General features: G+C 51.7%; 10 protein-coding genes across 10 annotated transcripts; 7 read left to right on the top strand and 3 right to left on the bottom strand.

Moving 5' to 3' along the window:
* Window positions 1-792: 792 nt before the first annotated feature.
* PV08_07528 (uncharacterized protein) lies at window positions 793-3,011 on the top strand (the record flags this gene model as incomplete). Its single annotated transcript, XM_016381858.1, has 3 exons — window positions 793-1,703; window positions 1,751-2,419; window positions 2,465-3,011. 3 exons carry the CDS (start codon window positions 793-795, stop codon window positions 3,009-3,011), a joined length of 2,127 nt encoding a protein of 708 aa, XP_016234960.1.
* Window positions 3,012-3,408: 397 nt separating this feature from the next.
* Window positions 3,409-4,450, bottom strand: PV08_07527 (uncharacterized protein; the record flags this gene model as incomplete). Its single annotated transcript, XM_016381857.1, has 2 exons — window positions 3,409-3,837; window positions 4,031-4,450. The coding sequence occupies 2 exons, from the start codon at window positions 4,448-4,450 to the stop codon at window positions 3,409-3,411; spliced, it is 849 nt and encodes a 282-aa protein (XP_016234959.1).
* Window positions 4,451-5,057: 607 nt separating this feature from the next.
* On the top strand, window positions 5,058-5,567 carry PV08_07526 (uncharacterized protein; the record flags this gene model as incomplete). The annotated part of the gene is made up of 1 exon (XM_016381856.1): window positions 5,058-5,567. One exon carries the CDS (start codon window positions 5,058-5,060, stop codon window positions 5,565-5,567), a length of 510 nt encoding a protein of 169 aa, XP_016234958.1.
* Window positions 5,568-5,605: 38 nt separating this feature from the next.
* On the top strand, window positions 5,606-5,995 carry PV08_07525 (uncharacterized protein; the record flags this gene model as incomplete). The annotated part of the gene is made up of 1 exon (XM_016381855.1): window positions 5,606-5,995. One exon carries the CDS (start codon window positions 5,606-5,608, stop codon window positions 5,993-5,995), a length of 390 nt encoding a protein of 129 aa, XP_016234957.1.
* Window positions 5,996-7,416: 1,421 nt separating this feature from the next.
* PV08_07524 (uncharacterized protein) lies at window positions 7,417-8,698 on the top strand (the record flags this gene model as incomplete). Its single annotated transcript, XM_016381854.1, has 3 exons — window positions 7,417-7,560; window positions 7,686-8,179; window positions 8,278-8,698. 3 exons carry the CDS (start codon window positions 7,417-7,419, stop codon window positions 8,696-8,698), a joined length of 1,059 nt encoding a protein of 352 aa, XP_016234956.1.
* Window positions 8,699-9,250: 552 nt separating this feature from the next.
* On the top strand, window positions 9,251-9,865 carry PV08_07523 (uncharacterized protein; the record flags this gene model as incomplete). The annotated part of the gene is made up of 2 exons (XM_016381853.1): window positions 9,251-9,456; window positions 9,556-9,865. The coding sequence occupies 2 exons, from the start codon at window positions 9,251-9,253 to the stop codon at window positions 9,863-9,865; spliced, it is 516 nt and encodes a 171-aa protein (XP_016234955.1).
* A 735-nt stretch (window positions 9,866-10,600) lies between these two features.
* Window positions 10,601-11,985, bottom strand: PV08_07522 (uncharacterized protein; the record flags this gene model as incomplete). The annotated part of the gene is made up of 2 exons (XM_016381852.1): window positions 10,601-11,731; window positions 11,815-11,985. 2 exons carry the CDS (start codon window positions 11,983-11,985, stop codon window positions 10,601-10,603), a joined length of 1,302 nt encoding a protein of 433 aa, XP_016234954.1.
* Window positions 11,986-17,834: 5,849 nt separating this feature from the next.
* Window positions 17,835-18,527, top strand: PV08_07521 (uncharacterized protein; the record flags this gene model as incomplete). The annotated part of the gene is made up of 1 exon (XM_016381851.1): window positions 17,835-18,527. One exon carries the CDS (start codon window positions 17,835-17,837, stop codon window positions 18,525-18,527), a length of 693 nt encoding a protein of 230 aa, XP_016234953.1.
* Window positions 18,528-23,600: 5,073 nt separating this feature from the next.
* PV08_07520 (uncharacterized protein) lies at window positions 23,601-24,362 on the bottom strand (the record flags this gene model as incomplete). The annotated part of the gene is made up of 1 exon (XM_016381850.1): window positions 23,601-24,362. One exon carries the CDS (start codon window positions 24,360-24,362, stop codon window positions 23,601-23,603), a length of 762 nt encoding a protein of 253 aa, XP_016234952.1.
* An 878-nt stretch (window positions 24,363-25,240) lies between these two features.
* On the top strand, window positions 25,241-27,420 carry PV08_07519 (uncharacterized protein; the record flags this gene model as incomplete). The annotated part of the gene is made up of 3 exons (XM_016381849.1): window positions 25,241-25,599; window positions 25,712-26,445; window positions 26,498-27,420. 3 exons carry the CDS (start codon window positions 25,241-25,243, stop codon window positions 27,418-27,420), a joined length of 2,016 nt encoding a protein of 671 aa, XP_016234951.1.
* Between the last annotated feature and the right edge of the window lie 511 nt (window positions 27,421-27,931).

Below are 27,931 nucleotides of genomic sequence, written 5' to 3'. Positions count from 1 at the left end.
GCATGGATGATCCGAGGCGGCCTAGTGGCCTGTTTGGCGCTACGTCATCTGTTTTGGCCCGCATCCATAGTCCCTTTTCGGCCTGGTCTACGCCCATGTGAGGAAGCGCACTAGGCCTATTCGCACTCCTGGACAATAGACCTCACTAACCACAGTGGCTGGGGATGGTCAGAGTTTAGTTAAAGCTCCAGGCATGAGCCGCCCGCCTAGTGACCCTGTGCTAGTGGGCACGTTTCCAGGCGCTCATTGTCGCCTAGACAAGCCAACTTACACTCCTCGTTTAAGCCACTTACAGTACCTTCTCGATCCCCAGACACATCGTCGCTCCATCCCTCGTTACTCCGTATTTGGCTCTTCTCCTGCGTCTACCCAGTGCAGTCACCACGTATCCCCGCTCGCCTCGTGCTCGACTTCAGAGACTCTCTATCCAAGCGACACTTCACTAGCACGTTGGTGTTTCCACTGCTCTCCCCCAGTGTATCCGACTCTTCACTACCCTCTCTGTCGACCTCTTCGTTCTCTCCTCGCAGCTTACCCCGCTGTCTCTTCCGTTCATTCCACCATCTCATGAGTGACCCGGTATCGACACGATCGCATGCGGTCTCAGCTTCTTGACGCTAGCTCCTTGATCCCTTGTTCATACCAGCATCACTTCGCCATCGCTCCTTAACGGCACGCCCAAAGCGAGTTCGAGACGCGCTCACTTTACCCGTCGTTCATGTCGAGCCTACATAACAGCCCCCGCTGTTCTTCGTTGTTTCCCTGCTGACTCGATTCCTCGTAACGACCGAAATGATATCTGACGAACATTATGACCTCTGTCGTCCTATTCTGGACGACAGTACAATAGATGAGGAGGAGAAGACCGAGCGCCTTGAGGAACTTCTTAGTAAAGAAGCTGGATTAAGTGGTACTCCCCTGGAGAATGCCATTCTGAACGCCTTGTGGAAACATCGGAATGCGCAACGAGGAGAGAACTCGGATACTCCTTTGCGACATCAAGTTATCCGCAAGTCATCGCCAGCGCCATGGCAGGCGAGAGCTCCTACACCATTAGGTTCACCTCCGCCTCTTTCCTCTAGCCCGGCTCTTTCAACTGGCTTTCCAGTCTCGCGCCCAAGCTTTTCTCGCCAGAAATCCAGTGCGCCATCTCCATTCGCTTCTCCTCGACCCTCCCCGAGACTCGCTTTGGCGCAACCTATACCCCATAGTCCGAGCCTGAATGCTTATGAGTTTTCCGACGCCAGTCCTGCTCCCGATATCTACGGCGACTACGGTCATGAGAATGTGGACTGGCTTCTAGCTGACGAGAGTGCAAGCAACGCCTCTTTCGGCAATCTTAATGCAGTGGCACAGGAATGGCTTCCACAACCTGATATGAGCCCCTATGATATATTACGATCTGTATTAGGTGACCGCAAAACCGATGAGGAAATAGAGGACGCCCTAAACAAGAATTCGTACGACCTCGGTGCCACTATTGCTTCGCTGCTTGGAACCGATGGCGGCGATGCTCAGTATACCGGCGTTCCCACCAGCGATGCCAATGTGTTGGTAGGGAAATCTATAGCGGTCAATCCAGTCCGACCCACTACGCCTGGATCATCCAAAAGCCCCATTGTTTGTAAATACTGGTTGGCATCTGGATCGTGTCTGCGTGCTGATTGTCGCTTTGCGCACGATACAAGTGGCTACCTTTGCAAGTAAGTGTCAAGCCCGCACAGTGGGCGCACATGCTGACGTATTGAAGGTATTGGATGAGCGGCAACTGCTTAGCAGGTGATTCTTGTCAATTTTCGCACGATCCGGCCCTTCTTATCAATCAGCTTAACGTGAACGAAAATGGGTCAGCCACCACGTTCCAACTCCAGGATCAGTACGACCAATTTCCAACCCTTTCAGCGCAAAATGTAAGAAGCACGCTTCAAGCTGGACTGGCCGCAGGCAATACTTTCGTTCCTAGCAGTCAAAAATCTCGAAGTGCACTGGGCACTTTTGGCACTACATCACGACCACATTCGCGGCCCAACTCTCGGCATCAGAATCGTCCCGAAACACCTTCATCTCTGGCTATGGATGACACAGATGCGTTTCCTGCTTTAGGATCTTTGAGTGCCAAAAGGGCGAAACACCATGGTCATCGGTCAAGGCACGGCCATAGCATTGAAAAGGAACAGCCGTCTTCACTTGCTGATGTCGTCCGCATGTCGCCCTCACCGGTGCCGAGTCAGGCTCGCAAAGGTGACGCAACCCGCAAAATCCGTACCTACGGGGGCTCGGAAAGTGCTGCTGCGAAGAGAATACCGGAGCCACAGCATATCCCATGGCTGGAAACAGGCTCGCGTGCTAACCAGCAGTATTTAAAGTATAGACAGGAGGCTATCAAGCATGGCAGCGTCCGCAACAAGTTTCTACAAAGGTAAGGCGAATTTCGGATTGACGAGGCGTTTGCTGACTTGGACAGTGCTGCACAAGCATGGAATCGCAACGATGCACGGGCAGCTAAGGCATTGTCCCTGCGGGGACAGGCCGAGAATGATGCGATGAGAAAGGCCCATCGAGAAGCGGCGAAAGCGTTGTATGATGAACGGAATGCACACCTCTCATCGACAGATGACAGTGACGAGCTCTATGTCGATCTTCATGGCCTCCACCCTGAAGAAGCCATCGAGTATCTCGAGAACATCCTCCTTACCCAGTCCAAGAGGGGTAGGAGAATCGTGTACGCCATCACTGGAACCGGACACCACAGCAAAAACGGCAAAGACAAAGTAGGCAAAGGAGTGCGTAACTGGCTTAATGAATGGGGTTATACATTCCGAGAGTTCAGTGTGCCAGGGGAGAGAGGCGGCTATATTGGAGGTGTGCTAGGGATCGATATCACGAGCCACAGACGGCAGCCTATTTCACTGGAAAGCGACTCGAGAGAAGGAGAGACATCTCCTGCGGCGGTAGTGGCTACTATTGGTGCCAAAATACAGGTCTTGAAGCGTGACGAAGTGTCTGCTTGAGGCGTCGCTCGGTATACGTGGTACCTCCCACCTCATCAGGCTCGTCTGGAGCCATCTTGACCTAAATTGAGTTGATGTGGTCCTGAAATGATCTTGGAAGAATACAGATAGCAGGACTGTTGGCTGGACGTGCAGCGAGATAATGACCGGCAGGGATGACATGCGCTCATCCATAGAAGAGATTCAACCTATCACCTTTTCCAGGGAAGCGCGATATCTAGATGCCTTTTAGGCTCGCTTGTGATCCTATCGGAAAGCTCTCCTTTGATTCATAGTCGCCTCAGATCGTGGACCGTCTGTCATTGTGATGTTTTTTTTGGCGTGCAAACCGACTATTCGTTCGTGTTGATTCGATACTGAGATGTGCTCGCGCAAGGGGTCCGATTCTGAACGGCCCCTACCGCCATTGTACACCAAACATCTTGCCGACTTTGCTCTTGACGTTCCTCTCGGCCTCTTTGTTTTCCAAGTACACCGTCTCATGGCCCTTGACGGTCAAACTGAGCAGTTGGTACTCCAACCTGTCCCCGCCGCGCGGCTTGGTCATGTGCACGGTCACGACACCCTCGCCCTCGGGCCCGGCGACGTTGAAGTGCATGCGGAAATGTGTCGTCCCGTAGCGGTCCGTCTCGGTCGAGTGCGCGAGGGGCCGGGCGCGCGCCCACTTGTTGGCCGTGGGCTCCCCGAACGCAGTGATCTCCCTGGACGGGCCGAGCAGGGCGCGGCACTCGGGCGACGACTTTATGCGCGAGACGGCCGCGTTGAATTGGATCGCCGACGAGTCGGGCGAGAGAAGTTCTTGGTACAGGAGGTAGGATATCGTGACCTGTCTCACAAAATCGGGTGTGTGTCAGTAAGTAGGTACTGGGCAAGTGTGTCTCACAAACGTAGTACTCCTCCTGCTACTACTACTGCTGCATGGGGTATCCCCAAGAGGCGTTGTAGGTGTGGTGGGGAAAAAGGGTTGGAGTAGGAATGACAGAGAGCACAAAAGTCATGTGTCATGTCATTTCACGTACGGTGCCAACGAGTCCTGCGGCGACGAGTAAAAAGTTGAACGTCTGTTGTGTCCCCCTTGCCGCTTTTTCGGATGTGCTGAGATCCGACCAGTTGTACCGTCCGTCGTCGCTGGTTACGGTGATGGATCGTCGGGGAGTGGTGGAGGAAGAGGAGGAGGAGCTGGCACTGCTGCTTGCGCGCCTTGTGTGCCGCCGAGCTTGGCCGGGGAGGGAGAGTGATAGGGCCAGGGGAGGACTTCGTGTCTGCGGCCTCGATCTCGTTCTCGTATGTTGAGATGTGTAAGGGCGGCTGGTGGTCAGGATCGAGGTGGTGGCATTGGTATTTGCATTGGCTTGTGGATTTTCAAGCCGCATCATGCTCGTGGCCGGTTGAGAACGAAGTCGACATGCTTGCTGGAATGCGCGAGCTTGAAAGGCCATGGCGAGACCAGACGATACCTACGAGGTACCTGTGTAGGTAGGTATCTGTGGCGAAGGGTGTAACTTTAGCAAAGAACGAGTACCCGTAGATTGTTTTGGTATCTTGGATGATCAAGCTGCGAAACAGCACGTTTCAAGGAAAAGAGAGACGTTTTCCATCAGCGAATGATCAACTAAAGAATAGATTATGCAATGCCTTACCTAAGTAAACCCCGCAAACTGCGCGGGAAGGCTTGCCGAGGTAGAATCCATTTTACCTGAAATGGCCTAAATAGTCGACTTCGAATGGACGGTAGACCTTTGTCGAACACTATGCCATCTTACCCTCCCCGTATTCGAATCTCTTGCCTTGAAAACCGACACCCATGTACTCAACACTCGCAACCCAACCCTGCAAAGGTGTTTCGTCTCGCCCAGATCTCTCGGTAGGGGGAGGCAGTGCATTCTCATCGAGCCCTCCATAGTTGTCCAAGGAACGATGAACGCTGTGATTGGTTGGTTACCATTCCTCATAACGTGTGCAGATCGGGGGTTTACTCACTCAAAGATTACGAAGGGATACCTGAGCCCCTTCTGTCCCTAGACGGCTCAACAACCACCGTCCACAATGTCAAATCCCTGGGTTCCTCACATCTTACGACCCGACTATACTTGGCCTCGGCCGATAGCTGCCATCATCACCGACAGAACTCCACCAACTCCAAGTGTTTCAAGCCCGCCAGTGCGCCGATTTTGGGGGGTGATTCATAGTCTTCTTGCACGCTTTTCGGAACTATACTGTTCGTGGACCGGTGTTCCGTTCTCTAGACAGATTATGCAACTTCCCTTTGGCCTCGTGTTGAAATGGACAGAGCGTGTACGCATCGAGGAGGTTATTGCCATGCAAATGGCTCGCGCGGCTGGCATGCCCGTCCCAAAGGTCCTGTGCTATGGGGAGCACCCAGGTTCCTGGCGACCGATCTCAATCCTCATGACGCGGCTACCGGGCATCGACCTTTATAATTCCTTTGATCTACAGGCTTGGAAGAAGATCCCTGGGTTGAAGAACTTCGGCAATGTTTGGACGCGATGCGTGCATGGAAGAGCCCCTTTGGCAAGTCTATTTGTTCAGTGCTAGGCACTTCGATATCAAGCCAACGTGTTCCGAATCATAGTATGGGTCCCGTGGAGAGTGAAGAAGATCTTCAAGAGTACCTTCGAAGTCCGGCTTCACCCCACGGCTTCAACTCGACAGAAGACTACGACAAAGCCCTAGCCAAGGCAAAAAGTATCTTGGAAGTACCTCATCGAGTGGTCTTTACCCATGGAGATTTCAAAGCTCACAATATCTTGATTGATTATGAGGGCCATCTTTCGGGCTTTCTTGACTGGGAATCCGCAGGCTGGTGTCCTGAATACTGGGAGTTCACCACTGCAATGAGGTTTGGGAGGGGCAGTTGGTGGTATCAAGTGGCTTCATCTTTGGGCGGGATTCAGTACCTTACGGAGCTGGAATGTGACGTTGCATTGAATTCGTTAACTGTTGATTCCTACATTGGAATGTGACTGGTCTAAATGAAGGTCATATGCAGCTTACCAGATTGATAACATCCTAGGAGATCAGAAATTTGATTGTCTCGATTAACATTATTATCCTTGGTGAGCGACTCAGTCGACTGTAAGTGAAAGTCTTCGGTCAGAATGGTATCGCGGCAAAACGAGGTATAGTTTGTCAGATCCACTCCCATTCTTAGGCGGTCTCATCTTGTTTCACCGAAGAAAGGCGCCTGGCTATCCGGTTACCTCTCACCGCCCGCCGTTGCACAGGGGCCGGTAAAGGTGTCGCCCACAGATCGTTTGCTAGGTAGTAGGAGCAGCAGGATGCAGCTATGATTGAGGAGCTGAAGTAACACCGGTGAGGACTTCACTCGAGTAACGCCGAAATCAGCAGCAACTCGGTGACAATCCGGGTCTAAAGTAAAGATCGCAAGAGCCTGGAGTTAGCTGCACCGAGAATGCACTTGTGCTGGACGTGTTTGGAAACAGGTAAGACCATCCGATGCGAATACGCTGGTGCCTTTCTTCCAGGAGGAGCGGCTACCTGTCAGGGAGGGCTGGAGAAAGAGATGCTTATGGACCCTGGGGCTCTGGGAGTTGGCCAGTATTGCAAGCCAAGTCAAGGAAGGCCATGATGGACCTTCGCTTTTGAAGATGATAGCAGGGCTTAGCAGGCAGACAGCAGAAACATGGAGAGATTGCAGATCTGAGGGGGATTTTCAGCCAATAGGCAGGCGTTGAAGGCGATGAAGCACGACGAAAGCAGCCAAAGGCTTCTGGCAAGAGAACTATCCGAGTATACATAGAGCCTAGTAAACACAGAAGGGGGAAGATCGTAGTGGTCATGAGCCTGTATCAGTTATTAAAGTCAAGAACAGAGCAGAGACATGCCGAGATACATACCCTGCTACGAGATTGCGACTTCTGTGCTACAACGCGCGGTGTCTAGTTCTTGACCTGGACACCGACAAGCACCTGGCTAACGACTCCCGGTTACGACGCCCCGAGCTTCAGCTTTACGCTTTGGGCACATGCATTTGGGGATTCACCACTCCGTGCCTTTAGGGTTTAGGGCAGAGTTTCAAGGCTTTCCCTGTCTTGTCGCTCTCGGCCGTGGGAATTTCCGAGTCTGTGATAGCTTTATGGTGACATCAGTCTAATTCTGCCTGGCGGCCTGATGTTGTGAATATACATCTAAGTAGGTACCGACAGACGAGCACTACCTAGGTACCAGGTACTTTTTCTCGTCCTGTTCTCGGTCGATCTCAAAGTACCGGGCAACGACGCGCGAATACCCAAGACTGCCAATCTCCGTTGGGACAGAACTCGTCATCAACCATTCAGAGTCCTTGCCCAACTGATCGTCTCCAACAGTCTTGATTCGACATCTTGACTACGTGTACCTAAAGTTGCCCCAAGGCGTACTTGAGATGCTGGACGAATACGACATCCAGCCGAAATTCGGCCCGGCGATTCGAATCTTCCTACACTCTCAATTCTTCGGTACGCCGCCGTACCCGGAGCATTCTTTTGCGGGACAGACAATAATTGTCACTGGGTCTAACGTTGGTCTCGTAAGTAGTTCTTCCTTTCACGCCATGGACCGGATTTGTTGGGGAGCGAAATTCTCTGCTTTCAAACGCCCTATACATATGCTCAGCCGCGCTATCCATTCATTGACGCTTGACACACGTTTCAGGGGTTCGAGGCAGCGCGGCACTTTTATCGTCTCAACTGCGCCAAGCTAATTTTGGCGGTACGGACTGTGTCCAAGGGGCAAACGGCCAAAGAGGATATCGTCCGCAGTGTTCGACATCGGACTGATGCAGATGCTATCGAAGTGTGGGCTCTGGATCTGACGAGCACAGCTTCGACCTTAGCATTTGCACAGAAGGCAAAAGCCGAGCTGCCTCGACTTGACGCTGTGGTGGAAAACGCCGGAATAAGCAATCCCACATGGAATGCCAATGAGGGCTTTGAGACAGTCATCCAGGTCAACGTCATCAATACTCTACTGCTCGCGTTGAGTCTCTTGCCCAAGCTCACCGAGACAAAGGAGAAATACCCAGATTCCACTCCACATCTGGAGATTGTCAGTTCAGAGGTCCATAGATACACGAAGTTCCCAGAAGCGAACGCCCCAGACATTTACAAGACGCTGAATGACGAGGCGTCATATAATGCTCTTGACAGGTGAGTCGATTCTGTTTGTTCTTGCTTGGGGGCTTTGTCACTGCGTTACACGGATCCCTTCTGAATACGCGGACTCTTTCATCTGATGCATCGAGCAGGTACAATGTCAGCAAGCTGCTGGAAGTTCTGTTCGTTCGGGAATTCGTCTCGCGGCTGGGCAAGTCGCAGCCGTCTCCACCCCCTGTCGTCGTAACTCTTGTCAATCCGGGGCTATGCCGGAGTTCGCTGGACAGAGACCAAAATATTGTCGTGAGAGCGGTGGCTGGCCTCTTGAGGTATATCGTTGGACGATCAACAGAGGCGGGGTCACGGACATTGGTCTATGGTGCTTGTGCAGGCCCAGAGTCGCATGGCATGTTCATGTCAGACGGGAGAAACCAGGATGTAGAATCCTGGATATATACTGATCAAGGCAAGAAACTGCAGAAGAAGGTGTTTGAGCAAACCATGAAAATCCTGGACGAAAGACGCTTCAAGGGAACCAAGCCTGATTGGGGCTTTGATCTGGGAGAGTACTAATGGCTCGGATATCAGCAATGTATTTGGGGTTCCGTCTGAGGATTCTCTGTTGGCGTACTATCTTGACAGCATGATAGAGCAGAGAGCCACCAAACCTATGCAGAGTTCATTCGTTGCGAGGGAAACGAACATGATGTACTGCTTTGGGCTTCGTTCGGAGTAAAGGAATGACACAATCAGCATCAATGACATTTCCAGAATCAAGACTACTCAGTATCAAGCTCGAGAACTCTCGTATCATAGATGGAGGCCTGGAGTTAGTCAGTCGTGGTCAATTGAACACGAGGCCGAGGGAGTGGACGGGCAGACACCTGGAGCAGCAAACGCGATCTATATCCGGTTAGCGTCGGCTCGTTCGAATGTCGGTCTTGGCAATTGGTGGAGTTTGGAATTCCATCTGCGCCATCTTCTGCGGCCTTCGACCATTCTTCATACCTCAAATAACTGACTTCACCAGTTGTACATCTCTGTCAACTTTGCTACAAATACCTCACAACCTTACCTTTTCTTCTTCTCTTGCCGTCTCCCTCAGAACCACTCCATTCTCCCAAGATGCCTCGTTCTCGCGGTGGTGCAGGACCTTCCCGATCGGCCCCGTCAAGGCCAACCGCTTCAGCACCTCGGCCTGCGGCGCCACAGCAGCAACAGCACCGACCCATGTCGACCGCTCCCACTGCGCCTGCCCAACAAGCCCATGCTCCTCCTGCCCAGACATCACAAGGTCCAGGTCTGTTCGGCCAGATGGCAAGCACCGCAGCGTAAGTATTCCCGGCGGTTCGAGGACCGTGACCATGACTTCATGACCGAAGCCCAGTCTTTTTACGCTTTTCTGTGCTGACAATTTACGGCACACACAGTGGTGTTGCCGTCGGTTCCTCAATTGGCCACGCCATCGGCGGATTCTTCAGCGGCGGCAGCTCCTCTTCTGCCCCCGTCGAGCAACAACAACAGCAGCAACAGCTACCCACCGACGCCTACGCAAACACCGGAAACGCCATGGACAACAGACTGTACAGCCAGAGCTCGTCGACCGAGGCCACCGGCCCCTGCGCCTCGGACATCAAGAGCTTCACCGACTGCATGAACCAGAACCAGGGCAACATGACAATCTGTGGCTGGTACCTCGAACAACTCAAGGCCTGCCAACAGGCCGCTCGACAATACTAGACGAGCCGAGCCCTTGCATGCTTGAACCTCACGATCGTCATCATGATCATTATCATCCCGACCCCGGGGCGGAAGGTCTGGTGGCAATCACAGTCACCATTGTTTGTACATAGCCAATCATAGCATTCTGGTGTTCAGGATTGGCGGGAGTATTCGCCACACCCCCCAAAAAAACACTCTGCTGCATTTGCAATTCCGCAAAAAAAGAATATGTATCAATAGGTAGCACGATCAGTCAGGGGGACATACAGATCACCAATACAAGCTTGTTACTCCTCTCAAAATGAATTTGGGCAACTTGTCAGTTTGATCCTGGGTTTTTTAGTGGAAGGGGGGTAAAGTGACCTTGGTACATGATACAAAGTGACCATTCTCCAGGTTTTTTTTTTCCAACGAAGTGAATGCTTCTTTCTTTCCGTCACAGCATCGTCGGCGGTTCAACTAACCAGGGGGTAAGAACTGGTCATGTTGGTAGGAATGGACGAGTATATGTACATCCCTAGTACCTAGGAGGTACCTACCTACCTGCCTCACCTACTCAGCACCCAAGGTATGACGGTCACGACAAAGGACCAGAACCAACGGTTAGGTCTTGGCAGGCATTCATTGCCAAAGCCTACGAAAAGTCTCCCCGGTGCGTTGCAACTCCTACCTTACTTTACCTAGGTACCAAGGTAGCGGTCGTGTATGGTTTGCTCTGATTTGGTCTTGTTCTGGGTCCGATGCAACCAGAGCCTACTCCTTGCGGATGACTGTGAATTCCAACACCAAGAACACGACGTATGCCAGCACCATGCAACCGCCTATCCATCGGCTCCAACGCGCTCCGCACCATACCGTAAATGTCAAGACCGCCGTAGAGCCCAACATGACCCCCAGCTCCGCGGCGTTGACGGAACCCCGATCAAACGAGCCTCCGGTGCTGACCCACAGTATACCCATGCACAAGCTCAGGAGGAAGATGTTGCTGCCGACCGTGTTGGCGACCAGGATGCCGGGCTGGCCCCGGTATCCGCTGAGGACGGCGACGAACTTCTCGGGCAGCGTAGTCGCCACGGAGAGGACGACGACGCCAAAGAGGACGTCAGAGATGCCCATTTCGTCGACGAGGTTGGATGCCGCGCGGGAAAGGACATAGCTGCTCAGGAGGATGGCGAGGAACCCGAGGACCAGGACTACAACGTGGTAGGCGACGCTGTGCTTGTAGGTACCGTCGAGTGCGGCGCGATAAGATGTTGCCGCCGCCCGCGCCCCCAGGGCCTCTTCCAGGTCCAACGACGCTGCGGAGTCCGATTGGTCCTCTGTATCGACGGCAGGGGGTGTCAATAATGGAACAAGGCTATTGTTAGGAGCAGCATCATCAGGTGCATTTGCTCTTTGCGTGAACTTGGTGTTTGTTGGTGCTGTTGCAGGCGTTGGGCTCGCCGATTCCTGGAAAGAACCATATGCGTAGTGGGTGGAACTGTGGTTTTCTTCTGGTCCGTCGAAACTGCCCTCATCGTTTCCGACCTCACTTTCGCTGTCGCTGTCACTGTCTGACAGCTCTGGCGCAACCATGCGGCCCCTGGTGATGAACCAGGCGATGGAAGCAATGTAAACAACAAAAACGCCTATCGCGATGCCGCCGGCTGTTGTCCACATTCCGCGGTGACCGAACTTGGACAATCCGGCAATCGGAATGGCGAGGAGGAGTAATAGCAGAGCGTATACCTTGGAGCTCCTGTCGAAAATGATGGGAGCTTCATCCTTGCGGAATATGAGACCAAGGGAAAAGGCTCCTAGAATGTTAGAGATGCAGGATCCGACGATGTTTCCAACTGCAAGCGAGGAGCGTTGACGAGCTATGGAGAGCACGACAACGGCGAGCTTCGCGTTTTTGAGAAAGAGAATCAGACTTGGAACTTCGTCCATAAAGGTGAAGGCCGGCGCTCTGCTCGGTCAGTGCTCACCTCTTCCCATTCGGCGCCAGCTGTTAACAGGCCGATGATACCTTGGGGGATCCCCGTTCGCTCTGCGACAATAGCCGTGTGGTCGATGAACTTGTCGGCCCCAAATTCAAGCACATATAGAGCGCAAACGAAGGAGGAAACGCTGTACGCGATGGCTTCGCCGTTGACCATCTTGTGTGTGCCGGCACTCAGCGGCTCCGAAGCCTGGCTCGCCTGCCTTGCCTCAAGGCCGGAAATGTCAATGAAAGGTCAAACTTACAGAACTAGGGCAAGATTTGAGAGCGGCCCTGGTCGATTTGATTGGGAAGAGTGTTGAGCAGGGATCATGCATTGCCAGTCGTGTTATTCGAGGAGGAGGGAAGTGAGCAGTTGCCAAGCTTGTCCGCCCGCGTGTCTGCACGTCACAATAAATATTCCATCACTGCGAGGCTCTCGCAGGACCCCGTTACCCTCACTCTGTATAAGGAATATGAGCGTAAATGCGCCCGGGGATCATTCGTAGGTAGTTAGATTGCCTCGACTGTTATGGATTTGATGGCAAAGCCTATCTACTTACATCCTCGGCTTGTGATGGGAGAAGCTGCTACGCTTCTTCCAGAAGGGGGAATGGTGGTTTCGGGAAACACCGTACAGTATACAAGGGGAGAAACCGGGTTAGCATTGCTACTGTGTCCCAAGCAAAGTGACCAATCCTTTGGGGAAGATACTTTGATATCTCAAATGAGAGGTGCGGAAGACCAGTCCGCAGCGCGGCGCTGACTTCCCATGGAAGTTCTGATTTGGGCCAACGGTCCCGCGGAAAGACATTCCATGCATCCTGGACAAAAGTACATGCTCAAAGACAAATTCAACACGACAAGTCCAGACTCTGACAATTCTTGCTGATGATCAGCAACGCATGTGTGCCGGGGGAGCAGGAAGCCATCCTCCCCACAGGTACTTATCTAGCAAGTATGCAAACTAACTGGTTGTCACTTGGTTTCCCGGTCCAGCAACCGGGACCGTGACCTCAGGAGCGATCAGTCATATTAACGGTCAGATTGAAGAATGATGGTGTCTGATCATGCCGGGAAACGGAAATGCAACCTCAGGAAGGCATCCCACTGGCTACATCGAACACGAGTGAGGCTCACCGATACCCATGTCGCTTTGGGGGGGAATGTGGGCGGCTCTGCGAATGAAAGGTACGCCTCTCTGTATTGACCGTGGTACCCAATGCAGACCTACTGCCGTGATTGGACTCTCTTGCTGACCAAAGGAAGGATTCGAAACCTTGCATCACGAGTATGGTGAGCAATTCCAATGGTCTGGAACTCGGGTATGTCTGCAGCTGTTGAACGAACACGAAGATGACCTTAACCATTCCCACACCCCCACAAAACCCTTCTGTACGTGGTGTACTGGATTCGACAGAGGCGGTCAGCAAGGAGAGCTCTCAATCATAGGTAGAGCCCTTGGCCATCCTCGGATGTAAGCAAGATAACGCGAACAGATGGCAATCTCCTACTGGGTCCAGGTGTCTGATTGCAAGGGGAATCAAGGATCACGCTTCCAATTCAACACCACCTCAGAAAATGATTCCGAGATTGTCAAGCAATACGGGGTGATGCTCCACTCAGACACAACCCCCTGTACAGGATGTCAAATACAATAGCAGTGTTGCTCGGCGACTTTGACCGTGGGCCCGTCAGCATGGCGCTTGTTGGTGTTGCTGATTTGTACAGTACAATAATTGTCAGAACGCAATAAAGCAGCGACCCCCTTGGGGCCGGATAATGTGATCAAGACAAATTACCATCATGTAAGCAGAGGAGCAGATTGTTCAGGAGAAGCTGATGCTCCTAATCACATGTGTTTCGTCCGGTGTTCGGTCGACCCCCCTGGGGGGGGGGGGGGGGCGACAACAACAATAATCCAACCTCGGACTGTCCCCCTGGTTGACAAATCAAATGTCGAACGCATCGCACCACAACCCAAGCTCACCTCCGCGTTTACAATCCTGGCATTCTTTGCTGGGCTGCACATGGAACCGAGTCTGCAACTCTGGCCTCGTTCCTCTCGTACGTGTCAATGCCATGGTTGGTGTAATCTGGTCCCCTCTGGACATTTAATTCCACTCGAGTCGACCAGACAACGCAGGCATCCGCCAAGTGCTCGCAGGAGGACCAGTACGAGTCCAGCTCACACCCAAGCCCCTGGCCTCTGGAGTGCGAGTACGCAGCAATCATGACGGACCTTAGTCTACGGAGGATCACAACAAACCGTTGATCAATCTAAAGAGTTTGCCTTGGCGATCAAATACCATGGTCCATGGCCGCATACGTACACATGCCGCGCTTCACAGCCACTGTCAAATCTGGGGGAGTCCTAGTCCAATACGAGTACGGGTATGAATGCGAAGGTGGACTTTCGCGGATACGCAGAACTCGGTTTGGCACATGGCGGATCTAAGAAAAGCACAGCCCGTCTGCAACCAACGCAGGCGAGAGTCTGACTCGAAAGGGTCCGGAGACGAAAGTACAATGCAACCGGGCGGTGGGAAACCAACAGGGCGTTCAATCAGATTCACGGATCACCAGTGACCACACCCTCACTTCCAGCCTCCTCCACTTTCCTTTGTTTGGCGACTTCGAGAACGCTACCGCATTGAGTAAGCGTACGCGCACGGCACGAGCAGCGGGGACTGCCGCCTTACGTTAGTGCTGCGACCGGATCTCCCAAGCCACCACCAGCCCGCAATTCTGACTCAGGTATCAGGCATCAGGCATTATTATGGTCGTGTGTGGACAATCTTGCCTGATCGAGCTCATTATGCGAGTAACCAAAAAACACAAACAAAGCCACAGTTTAGTGCTTCGTGTCGAGTTTCGGAGAGGGCGCAGAAGGACAATGCACTGTAGCCTGTATCCAGAACAATTTGACCCTGTGGGGTCGAAATCATCTCGCTCCCTCTCTTTTCGTAATCTGCATGGGTCGAGCCACGAAGACTTTTTTTTTCCGACGGTCAACCGTGGGCCAACAATGAACACGCCAATAAATGAAAGAAATTGGTGCTGGTTTCTCGTTTGGGTGATGATTGGAGTACGGCCTACCCCACTGTCCCTGGAAGGAGTACACGTGAAAATGTACTTGCTACTGTAGGTATAGATGACTGTGCACAAAAAGTGGCATTGTTGTCTACATTGCATACCATCGCATGACTCCTGGAAAAGCAGAGCACGAGGACAACAGAATATGGCTCTTTGCGGAGGCGATTGCAGATCCGTATGTCGCCTCGTTTGTCTCTTCGAGAGAGTGCTCCGGGAGTCATGTGTGCACAGGATTGAGACATAATGAACACGGGGATGGATGCATAACCAGCGGACGAACTCGGTCCGTCGAGCCACCACTCACGGCCGCCATGGACTCGTGGGACGGGCATGAACGAATTCCTAAAGCCCGAGCGCAGGGAAATAGAGTTATGCACCAACTTCTGGAGCTAGACTGGACTGGGCGATGCATAACTCGCTCGCGACAAACTCGAGTCCGTTCGGCCGTTAGAGAGTCGGATGGAAGTTGTGCGCAGCTCCGACTCGGCCTGATCAAACGCCTGCCCATGGGCGAATACGGGAATACGGGCATAACGTTAGCCCCCTGTGGTCCAGTGACCTGTGCAATCTGGCTGGACGCTCGGCATGGAGCCAGTTTCAGGCCGTAGTTACGGGGTGCGAACATCTTCTCCATGCTGCGTGCTCGTGTTGCCCGTCGTGAATCGTGATGGAATACGAATGCGATAAACGAGAGGCACAACGCACCCACGGGGCGGTGACCTGATGATCTCGCAATGCCATACCTACCTAGGTATGAACCCCATAACTGACAGATTATCAGATGTTTGTACCCCAGGCAGACGTGATTCATTTGATTCGCATGCAGGCTCAGCCATCGTCCGGCCGCGAATCTCTCCAAGACTCACTAGACCACACGAAGTCAGTGATGAGACGGATGAAGATGGGACGGCCGTGCGAGGTGTTTGCGAAACAGACTGGCTATGGATGATACCAAAAGGCTTGAGGCCTGAAACGCCCGAGGATGAATCTGCTGCAGGCGCTGTTGGTACTGTAGTCCCAGGCCAGTCTGCCCGGGGTTTAGGCGGTACGAGTCTGACACCTGGAGTTTAGGGACCTACGGCTCGTTAGCAGTCAGTCGGCGGGCCCGACAAAGCGAGATCTCGGGCGGCTGAACAGGCGGGGGACAATGGCTGATTTAGGCTTTGAGCACCAGCCCAACTACCTGTATTGTACTGTAATGGCGAGCCTGGCACGGTTGCTTGGGCGGGCGTTCTAGGCACCAATATATTGCTTTCGTACTCTCGTCCACTATTTGCATTCAGCACTTCTCGCGCCCGTAATTCCTCGCGCATTGTCCACGTTGCGGTCGATGTGGCTTGCATGATTCCAAAAGCTGGATTTTAGGCTAGATTCACATTTCCGGAATGCGTCTCTGGCTGCGAACAGAAACGTGAGCCGCTTGACTTTAGGCAGCTGGAAACATTTCTTGTTAGTGTCTGGGGACATTCAGAAAGCATCTTGTGCTATCGAACTGCAACGTCGTATGGTTGGTGGACCAGGATCAGGGTGAGGTAGGAAGAAGAAGTCTCAACAACTGATTCCGTACCATGCCATTGCAGGAATGTGCTACACAAGAACAGTGAGACTGACTGGGCTTGAACTGGATTACGAGAGCAAGGGATGGAACAGTAAAAAACCCAAAAGTCTGGCGCAGAGTCGATCGTGGATGGATTACCAAGATGGATTTCCAAGGAAGGGAAAAGAGTCACTATTTCGCATTACATAGCGCCCAGCCAGAAATTTGAATTTCTCAGCATTGTAAATTCAGGCCTGCGAGTAGAGTGCATGGATGCGTACTCGTATTTGATCGCACTCTGCCTGGTGGTGGAGAGCGAACAGAGTTTCTACTGTATTCTATTCCATAGACTGATTTGTCCATTGACAAAATCCAATAGCACATGCTTGCCTGTCATTGATGGGAGCTGCTGTCGAAGGATGTCATGGCAGCTGCTATTCCTGTACCTACTGTAAGAAATGTAATTTACGTGCAGAAGAGTAGGGGCTATGATGGACAAACCATAACGCCGTGGAAATAACGAGAGCAAAAATCAAACTCCAGGCGGTTAAAATCCAAAGCAACCAATGGTTAGATCAAACAGCCAGGATGCCGTAAGAGTGAGATCAGCTTCACGGGTGGAATTCGTATTGTGGACGAAGTGCACTGAGAGGCTTGCCCTTTCGCGGATGTAAACGCGAGCCGTGGCCGGGCGGTGTATGCAGATTGTATGCAGAGCATGCATCATGGATAGACGTGGAACGAAAACCCTCCGAAGAGGGCGAGGAGTGCGAGGAGTGGGCGTCGGCGGGCAAGGGAAAAACAAGGACGCGAAGGAGTCACAGCAACGGACCACGAAACGGCCGAGCTGGGCAGGCGTACCGCCCAGGGGATTAGGGGATTAGTCTTCGGTGGGCGTCATGCGCTGTACGGAGCAGGCAGGATTTCTCAGCCCTTGGGCCTTTGCTGAGCAACAACGCCCTAACGCGAGAGACGGACAGATGGTAACACCGCCGCCCACCCAGTACGACCGTGGCGGGCTCGGGTTTACGAGGACAATCCACATTCCGAGCAGGGGGGGTCAGTGCATGACAGGGTTGTGAGTGAGAGTGGAGACTCGGGCTTTACGCTTCTTACTCAGGCACCGTTCAATCCACCCCATGTACACCCATCTTACCTCCAGCCCAGCGTTTACAAAAGAACTCGTGCACCCTCGATTGGGACAGCTTTCTCTCCTCCACCATTCAACACACACTACACCAAGAAGAATAGTTACACGACCAAGGACAAAGTTCTTCTACACACACAACAGCAAATGTGCTGATAGCATCGAAACACCAGCAACAAAACAGTACTCGCCAGTACCCACCTAACCACCAGGCAAACCAGAAGAAGCGGTGACTCAGAAATCCAAAATGCCTTCCCTCACATTTTCTTCCGACGCTGCCTCAGCGAAGCAAAACTCCATCTACACACGACCACAGAAGAAGCAAAAGATGAGCATCACCCAGACCTACTTCCTCGCCCACAGTGCCCGCGGCAAGCTCTCTCGCGAGGCTGCCCGGCCTGACCACGACCTCCGGCTCTTGGTCGGACACGCGAACATGCTCGACTCGCTGATGCTCGACCTCGCCAACGCCGAGCAGGAGCAGGAGCGGTGGTTCAACAACATTGTCAACGGTTCATCTGAGGAGGAGGAAGAGAAGGCCAAGAAGGTCGAGACCATCACCGAAGAGGATGAGCAATCAGAATCAGAATCGGAGGACGAGGCTGAGATCACAGCCGTGGAAGTCGACTCGGACATGGAAGACGACGAAGAACTCCTCACACTCACCCGCACCGCGTCTCGACACTCCCCTCCCGAACTGAGCCTCGACACCGACTCTTCATCGGACTCGGACGAGGATGAAAACATGGTGCCACTCTCACCGCCTTCCCCTATGGCTGTCGAGACTCTCAGCGAAAAGCAACGACAGGCCATCGCCACGACATCATACTACGACGCCAAGGAAGCGTCTTCGTTATCACCCACAGAGTCGGAGGCCTTTGAACAAGAAGGCTTCTATCTACCATCAAGGCAACAGCCGACGATAATCGCTGCCTACTAGAGCAGGTTCGCCTGACCGCGCCCCCTTGACTGGAGAAAGATTCCCCGACTTTTAGCGAAGTGTGATACCCAAGCGTTTTTCAACAACCTTTTGGCGATTCTTGTTATGATTGAGCATGGTGTTTTTAGTGGATCTGGTTATTCAAACAAACAAAAATGGTTTCGTGAGGTGTTGGGATCCCTCAACAAGGAATCGAGCAGGACCAAAAGGAAAAGAGGAATGAGTCTCGAGAGACATTCACTCATTATGATCGCCATCGAATGGACATTTGATGCTCAAGTTGCTCCCGCCTCAGTAGTCGTGGATGAAATATACCAGCCTGAGAGCAAGCAGTTTTGAGCGGAGAATGACTTTGATGGTTGGTGATTGACTTTTGAATTGGCTCCTGGACTACGATTCTCTATGACTCTACTCTATGTATGCATGTAACCTATCTAGCCTTCTCCCTCTTGGAAAAAAGAAGAGGTTGAGATGAGAACAAAATCTATATGATTGATCCCAAAAACGCAGTCTTTCTCTTTGCATTTTCTTTCCACATTTTCTTTTCAGCCATTCGTTTACAAATCTACCCGTACCAAATTTCCAAAGGCTTACCTAGTGTGTTGGGCTCGACAACAAAGTGGTCCCGATCCAAAGGACCCTCCTGCCGCCGGTCCCATACTGTCGCTGTCCCTCAACAGAGCCCTGCCTCACCGAGTACCTAGGGAATTTCGGCACCGGGCTCTCGCCCCTCAATCTTCTACGCGATTTACGAAGTTGCCGTGCGCGACAAAAAGCTACAAAGTCACAATTTACCTCGGTAGGTCCAGGGCGCCAGCAGATCTTGTTATGGGCGAAATGTCGATGTGTATGGAGCCTGGTGAGCCTTGTGATCAAAGTGCCCGCCCTCTCACGGCTAGCGCGGCTTCGACGGATACGGCTGACCCAAGGCTTAACGAGGCGTTCCAGGCTAACCGGGCCAGCCGGACGAAAATCAATCCTCTTTATCCGTGTTCAGGCTAGTCCGCATCCGTCCTAGACGCCTGGCATTAATTCATAATAGGCAGTGCACAAATGAATAATCAACTGCACTAGCACGGAAAAAGTCCCTCGGTCTTTGGTCCTCGTTCTCTTCTTGTGCGAAAAGTAATCAGCGATCGGCGACGGAAAGCTTAGCTCATCATAATAATCGACTCGGACACCTATGACTTGGTGGCACCGTCGCCAGGGACGCCACCCCCCCCCTCTCTGTCCCCCTCCCCCTTCGCTCTCACGGGTTGGTCCTTCTCTCGCGTCTTCGGGCCCGGAGGGTGAAATTTCTCTCCGAGAGCAAAAATCTAGATCACGAACTATTTTACTTATGATCAATAAAATATGCCAGCCTCGAAAACACCCGGCACGGACACTCCATGGACCTCGTGGACTCGGGTACCCTTGGTCATTTTGTACTCCGTGCATCGTGGCCGCCTTTTTTTCTAGACCCCACGATGAAGGGAGTCATACGAGGATTTTTTTTCTCTGCAGTACGGATCCAGAGGCGGAAATTCAAAGGTAGGTACGGAGTTAAGTCACTTGGACAACACCGGACTGTACTACTGTGATCGATCCACCATACCATCACTACTCACACCGAGATGAGCCTTTTTTTCTCTGATTTATTTATTAATTTTGCCCTTGTGCTGGAGTCCAGTACAAGAGGAGACAAGGGGACTGAAGTCGGTGAAGGAAAGCCACATGGATGGATACTTTTGTACATACATTAACATGCATGCCTTCTTTCATCTTCGGCGTCAACATGTATTCCCCGAATGTCAAATTTCCACTCATGTTACGGATTCGGGTTCGAGGTACTCTCTTTTCTAACTGTACGGAGTACTGTGATTGTGGTTTCTGGATTCGAGGGTTTGCCTTGCAGACCGCAGATTGCAGTACGTAGTACGTACTGTACTGTTGGTAAAAGTGGGAAATGTGCAAAATTGAAGGGTGCCTCCCTACACTTACCATCTCCTCTCTCCCGTATGCTCTTCACAGTACTGGAGACTGATGGATGATCCTATTGGATTCTCATCCTCTCACCCGTTCCACGACAGACAGCTCGCCACATACATACATGCTCACCATCGTTCACACGCAGAGTACTTTGGGTTTTCTCTACACAAGACGAGGTTGACTGGGATTGTCCCCACGCTATACTCTTACCCCTAGTTGTCAAGGCGGTCAGCGAAGTAGCAACCCGGCTTTCGTATTGGCTGTGAGGCACCTCAGGGAAAGGCAGTTAGCTGCCTTGCCCTTCCTCCGCCTCGCCTTTATGAACATGATTGATGGATGATACGTGGAGTACGTGACCACTGACCTTTTGATGTTTGATCGGTGGTCATCTATCATCAAACCATTCAACGCCCCTCATGGAGTCGTGGCAGATAATCAGGCGTGCCCCCCTTTCGCGTTTGCATCAGAAATGAGCAATGAGATTAAGAACCATTGGGCCTGGGAGAGAGAGAGACACACACACTCTCTCTCTCTCGGTGTGTGTGTTGGCTCTCTCGGTCTCGGCCCATACAACACAACATGGGGTCCAAAATCATCCTTCGTTCGTTTACTCAGACCGCCCCTGGGCCCCCCCGTTTCACGTTTGTAGTACGAGGGATCTCAATAATCTGATCATCTCTTGGGCATTCGTGCTTCCACACCTCCATTTCAATGTCTGGAACAGTAGATCCTTGGCGGGCTGAACCATCTCACCTAGCCCCCTTGGTGTAGTACAAAACATAACGACATCCGTATCACCAAGGGAATTAGCGCTTGCCCTTAATACCATATCAATTCCAAGATCTACCCTGCATACATACCATAAATGCGCCATTAGTTCGAGCTCTTGACCGTAAGGCGGCAGGCTTGGTAGACTTCACCCCTCGTGATGTGGTACATCCCCAACGCTTTGTCGTGTCTCGTTCATCGTTCATCGTTCATCGTTCATCGTTCGAGTCATCCTGACCACACCCCCGGCACGAGTTCCAAGTACGACAGTCAATCACAAAGAGCGTCGCTGATCACTTTTGGCCTGAACCGAACCCTACCATCTGGCACCAGTTACCTATTGTAGTATATGTAGGTTTGGATTATGTCCGCGAGTCGCCCTTCGGACAGATTCCTTCGTACTCGTACTTGCTACTGCCACGGCAAGGACGCCTGCCTCTGTCCAGACTCGGTTTCTTCCGGCAAGTCCCGAAGTTCATCGGGAAACGTAAATGTGCGCCGGTGCTCTCTTTCGCATTGGGCCAAGATAACTCGTCCGGTACGCGTTTCATGCGCCCGTCCAGCCCCAAATGACCCGAACGCTACTGCTTCAGAGTTATGTTCACCGATCAGTTTACACAGACGAGACCGCCCGATTGGAAATGTCAAATCGAACCAAAAGACAGAGAGACACGTTGCTTGAGTTGTGCTACTCACACACTCTCTCTGATTCACCGCAGCAACCAAAAGTATTCTTCGTCCCTTGACATAAACAGTATGGTAGGTACCCACGATATCTAGACATTCGTGCTTGGTCGCAAGCTAAATCACGTCTGTCTAGCCTCTCGCTTGAGTCGCTCCCAGATTCCTTTGGGTTTACCGAGCCTTTCGTCGGCACATGGGTGCCATTCGCATGTCGTCCCTGCAGATCAAATGAAGTTGAATCCCTCTGTCATGATGCGTATGACGTCGTCATGAGACCATGTTCGTGCATCGAAGAGGTCTGGGATGTGCCACTGCACACACAAATCAATCATAAACTTCATACTCCATTCAAGGTGGGATCATCCAGGCGCATGCGTTTCTGAATAATGCAGGGTCTGGTAAGCTATTTGACAACCATTCTGAAATGCGGCTGGAATTTCAACACCTTCGACTGAAACTATTTCATGCAATGATCGGCAGGGTCTAAGAGTCCACCGTCCTTGTCTTTTTGAAATTTTCTTTTGCAGAGAGAGGTGCAGAACAAGAAGCTGCACACCGCTTACTGACCAAGCCGTTATCTACTCCTGGCAAGGCATGGTGCGAAAGGGGAAATATAGGCGAATTCTGCGCAGACAAGGGTCTGATGGCCCCATGCATGATTTCCTTTCCACAATTGGCCGACGAGATCCTGTTGATATGTCGACTAAGCAGAGTGCGTTTTCCAAATTCATCCTGTGTGAAGGGGTTCGCGTCGCTTGGTGAGTGCGTCTGCAGCATCGATCTCAGGCATTATCCCTGATCTGCAACATAACTTGCCTTGACGCTATCAATGCAACAAGAGATGGCAACTTCAGTCCCGCAGCGCGGTGCCCAAATGCCACGTCGCATCAACCATTATCTCTGGTGAGTGACACTCACGAAGCCCTTTGCAGAATTCGGACAATGGCCCTTGCAGGGGTTGAAAGGTGGAACTCACGAGCCATACCTTTGCTTTGCGGGCTTCGATGTTCGCCTATCGATTCGATACCTTATTCGGTTGAGATTTCCGGGCTGTCCCTGAGGCGAGGGTGTTATAGCTGTCTTGGTAAATTGCGGTACAACGTAATCAAACGTGGCGGTCTGTGACGAACATCTAGCATCACATCAAGGCGAAATTGTACATCACTCCCACGAAATCCTGGTGGCATTCGTGTAACTCCTGCAACCTGGCCGCGGTCATTATGGGGGTGACTGAATACCTTGTGGTCCCCGACATTAAACCCAGAAACGGGCTAGAAACGGGCTAGAAACGGGCTAGAAACAGGCTGAACACAGTAAGATTCAGCCGATTTTCTTTCAAACTTCGATTATGCAGGGAAAGGATCCATCGAAGCTGTAGAGCGGTGAACAACGACTGCACACTCTGCATCAATTTTGGACATGAAGTTGAAGTATACCAACGGTCTAGTTGTTACTGTCACACTTTTTCCAAGTACCCTCCGCCTGTGGTTCGATTTCCTTTCACAACCCGAGTTTTGATATTGCTCCTTGACACTTAGCCGGGTACCGGACAGATTCCATACCTTTTGATTCAACCTTGGAACGTTTCTCGAGATTATCTTAGTAGGCACGGCTAGGTCGACTGCTTCTCTCTATGTCCCGCTATAGCGCGCTTTACTTCTCAAGCTTCTTTCTGTCGTCCTCCATTCCTTGCACAATCCATTTACTTCCCTTCTTCGCATACTCTTCAAGCGCCTTCTTGTCCTTCATCCTCTCCTTGATGCTGAAAGGCTTGGGAACTTCACAGCCTTTCTTGACGCCCGGCCTCTCGCTCATCATCTCCTCCCACTTCTTGAGCGTTGGGAACTCGTCGATGTCTAAACCACCCCAACCAGCCGACATGACCCATCCGATGGTAGTGATGTCCGCGATCGAGATATGGTCGCCGACGATGAACCCGGATTTTGAGGACTCCAGATGCTTATCCAGCACGCCGTACAGTCGTCTGGTCTCGTTGACGTATCTGTTGACGGCGTATTCGATCTTCTGCGGAGCATAGCGGACAAAGTGGTGCGCTTGGCCTTGCATTGGTCCCAGGCCGGCATTCTGCCAGAACAACCAGTTGTTCATCTCATACTGCTCGCGGCTACCTTTGGGAAAGCTGATTTTATGGTCCGTGTCGTATTGCTCGGCCAGGTAGGTGAGGATGCTCCCTGCTTCGAATAGGCGGATCTTCTGGCCATCAGTAAACGTATCTGTCAGCGCGGGGATACGGCCGTTTGGGTTGATTTCGAGGAACCAGGGCTCCTTTTGTCGGTTGGTCGAGATATTAACGTGTTCGGTCTTGTAGGGAATGCCGAGCTCCTCGAGCGCAATTGAGATTTTAATTCCGTTGGGCGTTGAGTCGGTGTAGAGTGTTATATCTGGGCGCGACATTTTGGTACCGTTGCCTACGTTCCCGGGTGATTCGGGACTAAGATGTCTAGTGTGTTGTTGCAGGCGAATATTGGAAGAGGTACCACTTGTTCCCGGGACGGCTTTGGTCATAGAGCTACTATGTGGTCAGTAATGGTAATGCGTTTCGGTTTTATATCGTTGTACTCGTGAAATGCGGGAGTTTGTGAAGCACCGAAGCCCCCGTGCATTCCCATGATGAGTAATAATATCAGAGTGATGTATCGGGTAATCCGCGATAAGTGCTCGTACTCGGTACAGCGTACTCGTTCTCGTACTTACGTGGAGGGGACGACTACAGTGAGGAGTGGGGAATTAATTGCCCATGTACCTTCTCGTACAGTACACCTAGGACAACTCACCGAGCCGAGCCCGCGATAGTTGTACGAGTATTGTTCTCTGCGTTCATTGAGTTAGACCTACAAACACGTAGACATGTTAACGTTGACTTTTTGCTACCGGCCTTGCGGGCCGAGATAGACACCTTAGGAACTCATCCTCAGGCTTCCGCATTAACCGTTTCTCCGGGTTCCGATACCAATAAGGCTCGGCTGCCTTTTCCCCGCATTTAAAAGTCTAATTCGCCGCCTTTCTACCTGCCGTACATGAATTCTACTAGAGTCAACGACGTCAGAATCAAAGTCAATCGCAGTCTTCTATTCCCGCGGTGGCGTCCTTAGATGCTCAACATCACTCCAGATATGTTATAGGGATACACGGGAAAGCCCTTTTTAACGAAATGACCCTCGTCGTGTCCCTTCATGATCTGCTCTTTTCCAAGTTATGACGGTGGCTTTTTGCCTTGTGGCTGCCTCATGATACCGCGAGGTTAAGCCAGTGCCCAAAGCTAAACTCCAATCATGACTACACAAACAGAAGTTATCACTCGCACGCAGGCCGGGACTACATCTTCAGGGCTCCGTAGGTCCTCCACACATTCGGCCCATTCGAAACCATGGGAGCGTACTGGCCACCGTGTGTCGCTCCATTCGAATCACTCTTCCCGGCCAGATCCAGAAGAAGTGCACCGCCTTTCCGAACATGTCTCGCGCCAGACGACGAGGTCGTCACATCGCCGAACGCCGAAATGGTACAAGATACGCTGGTTCAGAGGTATGATTAGCGATGTCAAGAGAAGGGCACCATACTATTGGAGTGATTGGAAAGATGCTTGGGACTATAGAGTCGTGCCGGCGACTGTGTACATGTATTTCGCGAAGTGAGTTGTATATACACATGCCACAATGGAAGAGCCTTTCATGCAAGGTGTTTCTCCAGACAGAGTGTGTACGCTTTTGGGGGGTCAGTGTGAGCTAACCTCCTTGCCGCAGCATCCTTCCGGCATTGGCCTTTTCCCTGGACATGTTCACCAAAACTCACAATTCCTATGGTGTCAACGAAGTCCTCCTCTCCTCGGTTATGGCATGCGTTATCTTTTCTCTGTTCGCTGCACAGCCGCTCGTCATCGTCGGAGTTACAGGTCCAATCACAGTGTTTTCGTACACAGTCTACGACATTGTCGTTCCCAATGGCACGAATTACTTTGCATTCATGGCCTGGATCGGCATATGGTCACTACTCATGCATTGGCTGCTCGCTGTTACCAACAGCTGCAATGCACTGACATACGTCACCCGGTTCAGCTGCGACACCTTTGGCTTTTATGTTGCTTTCATCTATCTCCAGAAGGGAATCCAGGTTCTCACGAGACAATGGGGCCTTGCTGGTGGAGAAAGTGCGTATCTCTCTGTCATGGTCAGTCTGCTCGTCTTGGGCTTCGCCTATGGATGTGGGGTGCTCGGCAACAGCAATCTCCTGCATCATATCCCTAGAAAATTCATTGAGGATTACGGGACGCCTTTGACCATTATCTTCTTCACTGGATTTGTCCATACAGGACATATGAAAGAAGTCCGTCTGGAAACACTACCTACCAGCAAGTCGTTCTTCCCCACGGCGGATCGTGGCTGGTTTGTACATTTCTGGGATATCAGCGTTGGAGAAGTGTTTCTGGCCATCCCTTTTGCAATCCTGCTGACAATCTTGTTCTGGTTCGATCATAACGGTAAGGACACTGCTTCTTCAAGTTCTACTTTCTCGCTGATCACCCGCCTTAGTGTCCTCACTCATTGCTCAAGGCAGCGAGTTTCCCCTGCGCAAACCCCCTGGATTTCACTGGGATATCTTCCTCTTGGGTCTCACTACTGGCATTGCTGGCCTACTCGGTATTCCCTTCCCCAATGGCCTCATCCCACAAGCTCCTTTCCACACCACTGCGCTCTGTGCCACACGACAAGTCGCCGACGAAAAGGCTCGAGGCCACACTGTCCGTGTTGTCGACCACGTCGTTGAACAACGTGTCAGCAATCTTGCCCAAGGGCTCCTGTTTCTGATCACCATGTCCGGTCCGCTTTTGATAGTTCTTCACCTTATCCCTCAAGGTGTACTGGCGGGTTTGTTCTTCGTCATGGGTGTTCAGGCACTTGAAGGTAATGGAATCACACAAAAATTGCTTTACCTTGCTCGTGATAAGAATTTGACGGACGCTACCGATCCACTGGCACGAATCGATCGACAACGGGCAATTTGGATTTTCGTGGCGATAGAGTTGCTCGGGTTCGGCGCAACATTTGCTATTTCTCAGACCATTGCAGCTATCGGCTTTCCGGTTTTCCTGATTTTGTTGATTGTTGCACGCTCCTGGTTGATGCCGAAGTGGTTCAGGGACGATGAGCTTCGTGCTCTTGATGCTCCAACAGCAGGTTCTTTCGTCATGGAAAGTGTGGGGGGAGCGTATGGTGAGATTGAAGAAGCTACCCCTGACCCTCGCACTCCAGAAAACGAGGTCGCTGTCGTCGACGATACCTTGGAGAGAGGAGAAAGCTACGAATTGGAGACATCCATAGCAAATCGAAAGGCTGCTGATGATGGGTCTGTCCTGCGAGGTGGAGGCTCTGCGAGACGAAGGCCGAGTCACAGTGAAATGCAGAGACCCCCAGCCGGAATGAAAAGGAGAAGCCGAAGTTCATTAAACACTTGAGGTGGATAGATGTTTGGGTGTCTGGATGAACTACAAATACAAGCTCTACAGAAACGAATGTTGGAGGAGCGCTACACTTAGAAGATACTTCGAAGATCTTTGGCGAAAGAGAAGAGCACAAAAACGAGACCATATAATAGTGACGATAAATGGCTGGACATGGTAGTCATAACCAACGAGAGCCCGGATACCGGACCTCACTTGCTGAGGGTGACGTATTTTACGGAAGGATTATGTTTCTTTTTCATGTTTGTGCCTCGGTTGATCTTCCGTTCAGAACTACTGCTTCTTTCAAACGAAAAATAATAGATTTGGATGGTAAAGTGAAGACCGTAGTGTTCTGATGCCTCTACTGTGGCTTTACGTGCGTTCCACCATTACAAACGGTACATCTATCACCCAAATTGCAGACATCACTGTTGGCATTTATCGAGGGTATAAGAAGCGCGTTATTGCTTTCTCAAGTCGCTTTACGACATGTAAGCAAGGAGACCTCGTACGTCTTGCAAAC

The sequence above is a fragment of the Exophiala spinifera genome (genome assembly GCF_000836115.1).
Source record: "Exophiala spinifera strain CBS 89968 unplaced genomic scaffold supercont1.5, whole genome shotgun sequence".
NCBI lineage: Eukaryota > Fungi > Ascomycota > Eurotiomycetes > Chaetothyriales > Herpotrichiellaceae > Exophiala > Exophiala spinifera.
The sequence above is the reverse complement of the archived record's forward strand: the minus strand, read 5'-3'. Positions and strand labels throughout refer to the sequence as shown.